Here is a 9,361-nt window from a genome sequence, read left to right on the forward strand (position 1 = left end):
TAGTGTTTCCATGTAGAAAGAGCATGAATTACAGCCAACATCTCTTTCTCATAAACCTGTTAATGCTTCTCGGCATTCTTCAATATTCGACTCTCATAGGCTATCACATGTCCTCCTTGCATGGGAACTGCCCCAATGCTGTTTCCACATGCATCACACTGGACAACAAAAGCCTTTCGGAGATCCAGTAATACCAATACTGGATCCGAAGTAAGCTTTTCTTTAAGCTTTTTAAAGGCTGTAATTTCCTGATCAGTCCATCTAAACGGAGTTGCCTTCTTTGTTAAGGCATGAAGGGGCGAAGCAATCTCAGCAAAATACCGTATGTACCGCCTAATAGGAACACAATCCCAAAAAGCTACGTACATCATGCACGGTCCTCAAATCTAGCCAATTAAGAATTGCTTCCACCTTCGAAGGATCCATACGGACTCCATGCTTAGACACAATATGCCCCAAGAAGTGTATCTCTTGCAAGAAGAACTCACTCTTCTTGCCATTAATGACCAGCCTATGCTTCTGGAGTTCTTCAAACACAATGGCCAAATGCCTCCTATGCTCCTCCTCAGTATGTGAATGCACAATCATATCATCAAAGAATGTGCCCACAAACGCTCTATGAGGCCGGAAAATCCTGTCCATCATTCTGTTAAATGTGGCAGGTGCATTTGTCAAACCAAAGGGCATAACCAAGAACTCATATAACCCAAAAGTGGTTCGAAATGCTGTCTTATGCACATCCTCGGGTCTAATACGTATCTGATGACCCACTTTTCAAGTCTATCCGACTAAAGACTGTTGAGCCCTGTAAGCGGTCCAATATGTCATCGATCCTCGGAATGGGGAATCGATTCTTGATGGTATTCTTGTTCAGCGACCTGTAATCAATACACATGCGCCAAGAACCATCTTTCTTTTGCACTAAGAGTACAGGTGAGCAAAAGGGTGATGAGCTAGGCTGTATCAACCCTTTATTCAACAGCTCCTGTACCTGACTCATAATTTCTTCTTGTTGAGCTGCACTAACACGGTACGACGGTCTATTTGGTGGAGTACTCCCCGGGATTAGATCAATAGCATGATCTTCTAGCCTTTCCGGAGGAAGTTTCCCTGGCAATGACTCGGAAAAAAAATCTTGGAACTCACATAAGAAATCAGTCCTGCCCTTATCTAACGTAGACAAATTAGATTTAGACTCACCATCTTTTGCATCCTTTACATAAATCAAGTACGCGGAAAGATGCTTTTTCATTACTGATGAAATTGCCGAAGCTGATACAATAGGAACAGATTCCCCTTTTAGCTTTACATCCAAAATATATTCTTTCCCTCTATGAGTAAAAGTAATCTTCCTATTGTATGTATCCACCACCGCATGTACTCTATGGCACCATGGCATACCCAACAAAACATCACATCCATCAAGTGGCATGATGAAAAACTCCTCACTGTCCACATAACCCTGCACATGAAGCCTGAGCTTTCCAATAATAGGAGTGACGGGTTCTGCATACCCAGGACAAGCCATATTAGCCTCATACAAAGGCCCCATCTCCTCTGCACGAATCCCCAATCGGCCAACCAAATCCGGTGAAATAAAGTTGGCTCTAGCACCTGTGTCAAAGAAAATCAAGGCATTTTGATCTCACTTTGCCCCATGCCCCACACAACTCAGTCTCTTCACCACCTGGCTGTTCCCCAACAAGATCAGGAACTAACCCTGCATAAGGTTTTGGTTTCTTTGACTTGGGCTCCCCTTTAGTGTCAGAGTCCTTTTGGGACTTACGCTTGGAACAATTAAAAGACATATGTCCCTCTTCTGTACAGTAAAAACATTTCCAAGCATCCATCAAAGCCTGTCTCTCCTCAGGAGTTCTCTTGGGCATTGGTAACTTCTTATACCACTTCTCTATTGACCCTTTTGCATCACGCGAAGCATGCCCTGACTTTTCAGATTTCTTGCTTGAGCTTTTACTTCCTTTAAATCCAGATGAGACCCCAGTGAGTAACGCATTTGCTGTCATAGCATTCTCTATCATCTGTGACATATTTGTTACTCGAGTCTTTATGCAATAGTCACGCAGTTCCTTGGACAGCCCACAACAATACTTCTCCACCTGCTCAGACAAAGGCACTGCACGATAAGAAGTAACTGGGAGTAAAGCTTCCCAAAACTTCTTATTATAATCCTCAAGATTTTCACACTTTGATGCATCCAACTTGTGCCATGCTGTCATTACATCCACCTCAAAAGTAGATGTGAGCCATACGGAAGAGAACACCTGCTTAAACTGTACCCAAGTAGATGGTGCTATGCCCTGTAGAAGAAGAGTGGACCACCACTCCAATGCATTGCCTTTGAGAAAAGTCGCAGCTTTTCTCACCTTAGAGGATTCCGTGTAATTACCACAAGAAAAAGCAGCATCAAACTGCTGTAAGAAGGTAAGTGCCTTTAGCTTATCTTTGGCCCCACTGAATGTGTCAAATTTCACAGCAGCTCCCCCTTCCTTATAATCCTTCGACTTACCCATAGGCGTTAGATTATCGTAAGGAAGTGGCTTCACAAGATTGCTACCCCCAGCATTCATGCCCATCATAGGGTCAACATTACCAATTCCCACACCTGGCATTCCATACATTCCAGCCATGTTTCCAAACATACCATTATGCATACCAGGCTGCATGCCCCCATACATGTTGCCTTGCATTCCAGGCTGCATACCCCCAAACATGTTTCCTTGCATTCCGGACTGCATACCACCATACATATTCCCTTGCATACCAGGCTGAAAACTAGCTCCAAAATTCCCTGGAATACCCATGCCTCCCTGAGGATAACCCCCAGTCATGGATTGGAACACAGAGCCACCACCAAAATAGCCTGGATGCATAGACTGCGGAGGAATAGATGGCTGTCCAAAAAAGGAACTCTATGAGTTGGCAACAAAAGCATGTTGCATGTTCGGAAACTATCCAAAAGATGGATCCTGTGGGAAGGCACCACTATTGCCCTGAGGTGGGTTCTTAGAACGCACTTTCTTCTTCTTCTTCTCAGGCTCAGAACGGGATCTCATAAATTCAGCAAATTTCTCACTTTGAGTGAGCTGCATAAACATATCCATTACACCTGCCAAACGATTTTTAAACTGAGCATCATCTTCCTCTTTACTAGGCATATCTTCTAGCTGTGTTACATCCTCATATTGTGCATCATCTGCAGCTTGTTCTCCTGCAAGAATATCCTCAGATTCATTTCTCTCAAGAGAGGTCTCTTGCTCTTCCTCTTCATTATAAAAATATTCGTCTTCTGTGTCTGACATGTTGCTGAATTTTTCAGCAATGACTTTCCTGGAGTCAACCACGAGCTCACCCCCTTAAGAAAGTTGATGATGGGTCCCGGCAATGGAACCTTGAAACCGGCCTCTGGTAGAAACCAAAGTGCGGTAGACTAGCAGTCACCCTTCCAATTGTAGTCCAAATGAATAACAAATTAATAGGAGCTAGAATGCCCCAAAACTGAAAGAAAATCGACACCTGCGCCCCTTTTGGTATTTCTTTATTCAAATTCAATGAAATGTATAACTGAGTACAACAAAGCTAGTCCAGGAAAGTAAACCTGCATGTCCAATCTGGCAGCCCTCAAGACCTCTTAGCACCTAGGATTCACACACACATCTGTGTCCCACAAAAGCAACACACTGTGCTTCCCTCTAATCAACCAAGACAATTCAACAGGGCAGCCTTGAGCACACATCTGGCTGTTCCATGAACATGGTTTCAACTCAGTTCAAATACACATCCACTGTCCAATCTCTGTTTCCACCCTTCAAACTGCCATACCCCTCCTCTCACAAGGGGCCAGATAACACAACTCTGCAGAGCAGACATAAGCCAGTGGAAAGAAAGAAAGATTGATATGTTCAGAGCTTACCAATTTTAATGTGTGGTTCTGCACCAGAGGGACTGACCATACCAGTCTGTACTTGCAACAGGCTGTCTGTACTTTTCTCCCTGCAGCCGCCTGACTGATGCACCGACTGGACTCTGAAAAAGCGCCACCTGCAACAGCTGAAGATGCGCCCCCTACAACTGTTCAGGACTGAACAGGACTGTACCCGCCTGTACCTATCCGTACAGGTCTGCAGTACCCGACTGTACCTGTCCGTACAGGACTGTACTTGCAGTCGCCTGCTGTCCATACCCTGGTCGCCAGCGCCGCCTGAACCAGCCGCCAATAAATCTACAGCCGCCTGCTCTATACGGCCTGCAACCACCAGGTCTGTACGGCCTGCAGCCACGTGGTCTGTACGGCCTGTTCTGTACGCCCTGCTCTTCACGCAGCAAAACCAGCAGCCCCACACCTCCACGCAGCTAGCTTCCACGACTCCTCTCCAAAAGCAAGAGAGAGAAAGAGAGAGAGGCGTGTAACTCCCAAAGTGGAGTTGCCCCTTTTTCCCAAAAATATCCTAGTGGCCCCTTTCTAAAGTTTATCAAACTTACTAAGGGTCGGGCCACCCAAGGTTAAAACATTAAAAATATTAATGTCCTTGGTCCCCCTTCACACTTGAGCATAATACCATTTGTCCGAGCACCCCAAATATGAATCATTAAATATTTATCTTGCTCACCAACCACCATGCCCACACTTGTGCTGTTCCACTTTCACAGGGTCATGACAATTCTCGAAACTCTGATCCGGACCACATAGGGAATGGGACTTCTTACCCAATGGAGAGCCCCATTCAAGATCTTTCTTTGGGAGACGATCAACCCACGTACATCCACTCATCTTCACCACCTTTGCCATCCACTCATCTTCACCACCTTTGCCATCACGATCCCCCTCTTTGACTTTATCAAATTATGTTTCTAGAGGGGGATACATTCCTTCCGCTAGTGTGTCAATGTGGGACCTTGCCATCCATCATCTTCTCTCATGGTCCCCTTTTTTAGCCTGAGAGGGGGGGGTGTGAAAATAGTATTTTTCCCAGCCCTAAAAAGGAAATTTTTCTAGGTATTTTTGGTTTTATTTGGGGATTTTTGTCTTTACTGCTGGCCAACATCCTTTAGGCTGGCCGACCATCACTCCCCCCTGGTATATATAGCATTGCCTCATCATTCACCTAATTGTACCACTTCATTGCACATATCCGGTACCATATGTTGCTGCTACTGCTTCTGTCGGGCTCTACACAATACACCTTCATCATCCTCGACTGACATTCAACACATCAGCATTTCTCATCTAGCCTCTACACGAGACAGCAACCCACTCTCTGCTACAAGACACCATGGGACAACAATCCTCTCTGCTATCTTCAGCCTTTACATTAGCACTAACATCAGCGTTTTACATCACGATATTTCCAAGACATCTCGATGGATTTTGTGACGAACCTGCCTCCCAGTCCAAGTAAGTGTAATACGCAGTATTTTATGATTGTTGACCATTTTAGCAAATTTGTTATGCTAATTTCTTGTAGGCCTAACGTGACTGCCGAAGATGTTGCTAGATTGTTTATCAAGCATTGGTACCCAATAAGTAGCATTTGTGTCTAATCGAGATGCCAAGTTTACAAATCATTTCTAGAGGACATTATTTGATAACTATGGAACTAAGTTGAATTTTTCCAATGCATTTTACCCACAAACGAATGGCCAAACGGAGATTTACAATCAATTGGCGTTCGACGAGCTGAAGTGTTATGTTCACGACCAGCAAGGTAAGTGGGAGCAATTTTTGCCTTTAGCTCAAGCTATGTTGAATGAGTCGTTTTCTTCAGCTATTGACAGGACTCCATACAAGACAACATTTGGAAGACCATTCCAATCATGTCTAACCAGGATGTCGTCCTAGGTGCCTGAAGCTAACAGGCTAACGGAGTCTTACCAAGAGATTTTGGAGTCTGTAAAAGACAGGTTGTTAGCTAAAGCACAGGAGGCCTACACTCGACAGGCCAACAAGGATAGAACAGATGTGATCTCCTCCGAAGGAGATTAGGTATATCTCCGAATAATGAAGCAAAGGTTGAAATAGATGGGCAAGCAACCCAAGTTATTGTTTCAAAGGGAAGAAGATCAATGTGGTTTCTATGAGGCTGAAGCTACCTCCCAATTGGACCATGCATGGTCAGTTGGTTGAAGCCTTATATTGGACCTCCTCTCTCCAATGTCCACGATGAACAAGAACCAGACATAGTGGACGAAGCTAAAGTTATGGTTCTAGAACAAATCCTCTTACATCGTTTCAAGTACAGCTCTGGCCAAAAAGAAAGACAATTCCTCAAGACCGAGGGACACATGAAGTGGTGTGGCTTGACAAGAACTTCTTCGAAGATTATCTGGCATTATTGAAAGACTATTTAGAATCTTTGCAGCTTCCATCAAGTTAAGCAGTGCAGCAGGTGCAAGACCTGAGTTGAAGCTGGTCCCTTGTCCGGGACAAGTAAACTACAGTTCCAATCTAAGCGTCCAAGGTCATGTGTACAAGTCTCGTACATGGTCTTGGTCAGGTGTGCAAGTCCCACATATGAAACAATGTCAGTCCATACTGTGAGTCACCCTCTGGAATGAACCAGGCATTAAGCTTGTAGCCAGATGCAAGGCACCTAAGGAAAGCATGTAGTTAACCCACCGACCAAAATATATTCAATCAATCTACCGTGTGCTACCATTGGCTTCGTCAACGCATGGCTCATCTCAAGGCTACCTATCTACCATGTGCTACCATTGGCTTCGTCAAGGCATGGCTCATCTTTATCTACTACAACAATTCAAGGCTACCGTGTGCTACAATTGGCTTCATCAGGGCATGGCTCATCTCTCTCTGCTACTACTGGTCCTTGCAAGCCCTGATTGAAAAACTTGAAAGCTTCAAATTAGCAAGATACCCAAAACTAGCTCCTCCTAATCCCTAACAATGTTCCTCTTATTCAACCCTAATCAAGAGGGCAATACACGAAATGTTGGAAAATAAAATTTTGCAAATATTCTAGGCTTCTGCTGGAAGTGCTTCAAGATCAGGCAACAAACACTGACAAAATATTGACAAATAAAATGTGCTAGTCTTAAGCCCTAATAACAATTGTAGTATCACTTGGGCGATGAATGAACCTTGACAAAATATTTTCTATTTTCTACACTAGTATATTCTATTGGCCCATGCGTACTGGCACATCACAACATTTACAAAGATTGCTTGTACATGTAAGATAATTTCTTGACAGGTGATCACTTGCAAAAGTAACTTTGCTTCTCTCATCCAGTGGCTGCTTCCTGCTATTCAATCCTGCCTTCACTGCATGGCTAAGCCCTTCTCTTGGCAGCTCCACTGTTGTAGAAGGTAGCCGATTGACTGATGATTCACTAGGGAAGGGAAGAGGCCTATTCATAGGCAATCAATCCCTGGTCAGCTGCTCCAAGTTGGAGCTGAGCTAATCAACTAGCAAAAACCCCACAAATTGACCTTATAAAAAATACCCCGACTGTCATATGTGCTGGCTGGCCCAGATCTGTCCTACCACCCACTGCCCATTCAAACCTGCAGTTGTCTGCCCGGCGATCTTCCTGTCCAGCCTGTCTGCCCATGCTGCTGCACCTATCCGGCGCCTGTCGTAGCCTGCAGGTGCGTCTCGGATATGCACTTCTAAAGTACATCAACAGCCAAAAACCTGGCTTACCCTTGTATATCTGCAATCTCTACATGCCATTATTGTTGCTCTCATGACCTCCAATGCCATCATGTATGTAAAAAACAGTTACTAAAAATGCTGACACAATAAAAGAACAGGGCCGTTCTTTTGATTTGGCCTTACCTGCATCTGCAATGATGGGTATCTTGGAAGCCGTTGCACAAATGAATCGAGCATTCATGGCCATTTCAGGTGGCCTGCATATTTTCCAAAGTTAACCATTATAGTAGACTGTTGGAAAATATTGTTTGTAGAGCCAGGTGCTTAGCACTGCCAGAAATGTAATGCCATCTATGCTTTTTTTCTCTTTTGAAAGGAAAAACTAGGAAAAAAGGTGAGGAAAGACAAACTGATGTGCTTATCAGTGACCAAAAATGGAACGCCTTCTATGCTTTTTTATTAAAAAAACAAAAAACGAACAGAAATTCAAGTGATAATTGGGGGGGGAGGGGGGGGGATCAAAGAAAAATTTAGGAAAAAAGGTGAGGAGATGCAGACTAATGTGCCTATGAGTGCCCAAATATGTGGTAAAAATTTTAAGCAAATAAAAATTTAGGGATCCTTGGAAAAAAGATAAACCTTGTGTCAACCATAATGGGGAGAAAAAGGACAAAGGGCAACACACAGAGACACACACAAACGAACTGCTTTCACTTTTCCCCACGCATTTTCTTTTTTTAGGGGGAAACTTTTCAAGTCATGTTGGGGACTTACGTCAAAAAGCCGAAGTCTGGTTTGCCAAGGAGTGAAGCAGAGAGAGCATAACCAGAGATGAAGCTTGCATCAAAACCTGCATTCTGGACAATGGCTGCAGAGAGGGCATCATAGCAGCCAGGCATGAGTACAACCCCATTCTCCTCTATGAGCTTGTGGAACCTTGTCTGGCATCCAGCACTCCCATTGCTTGAAGCCCTCACGCACAAGGGCATCTTGACCACTAATGGACTCGTAACCCTGGTTGAGTTTGCCCTCCTGCTACACACAATTTCGCCCTGAGGAAGGGGCACCATTGTTAGAAGCAGAGCTGATGTTGCCATGGCTTCCTTGCGGATTTTTTTTTTGTTTTTGCTTTTCTGGCCGACTTGGGTTGCTCGAACCCCTTCCTCTTGATCAAAAGCCCTGCCCACCAAAAGTAATCGTCTCAAATGCAAAGTCGAGGTACTTGGTGTGAAACTTCCATGCAAAGACATTGTTTCCCATGCAAAATGTACTTGAAATTTAAACATACGTCCTTATGTCAATCTTCTCTAGGATACATGATACATGTTAAGAGGATGATGCTAGTCGTATATATGGTGCTTAGGGGTACACCAAACTCCACGTTAGCACACCTGCACAAAGCAATAGACCCAAATCTACTTCATAGCAAGTCATACATCTTTGTTAGAACAACAAGAATTAACTTATGGGACCTGTATAAAGCAACTACAGCTGCGTACATATCAGCAAAAAAGAAAAACCTAATTTGATCAAGGCTTCCACTAAGCAAAACGCCATGGATGGAGACTAGTTAGCTCTACTCAGATACTATTGGTGGTCTTGTAGTGATGAGCACTCTTCCTTTGCCTACTACCTTGGGTGCTTTCAATTCCGCTCCCTTTTGTTTTAGTAACATTGGTGTGAGCTCTTCAGATATTCAAAGCTTGGTGCCTTTGAGAAGCTTGGATTGC

At 44.1% G+C, this 9,361-nt stretch overlaps 1 protein-coding gene across 1 annotated transcript in view; it reads right to left on the reverse strand.

The window, feature by feature from the left end:
- The window catches only part of LOC147640260 (carboxyvinyl-carboxyphosphonate phosphorylmutase, chloroplastic-like), a 46,309-nt gene extending 37,469 nt beyond the window's left edge, over positions 1–8,840 (reverse strand). Inside the window, exons 1-2 of the mRNA XM_086778663.1 lie at positions 8,406–8,840; positions 7,815–7,888 (exon numbers count right to left, since the gene is read on the reverse strand). Coding sequence (XP_086634789.1) covers positions 7,815–7,888; positions 8,406–8,728 — 397 coding nt within the window. The 5' untranslated portion in view covers positions 8,729–8,840. The remainder of the gene's footprint in view (positions 1–7,814; positions 7,889–8,405) is intronic.
- Between the last annotated feature and the right edge of the window lie 521 nt (positions 8,841–9,361).

The sequence above is a fragment of the Cibotium barometz genome, chromosome 3 (genome assembly GCF_041138505.1).
Source record: "Cibotium barometz isolate CiBa-2024 chromosome 3, ASM4113850v1, whole genome shotgun sequence".
NCBI lineage: Eukaryota > Viridiplantae > Streptophyta > Polypodiopsida > Cyatheales > Cibotiaceae > Cibotium > Cibotium barometz.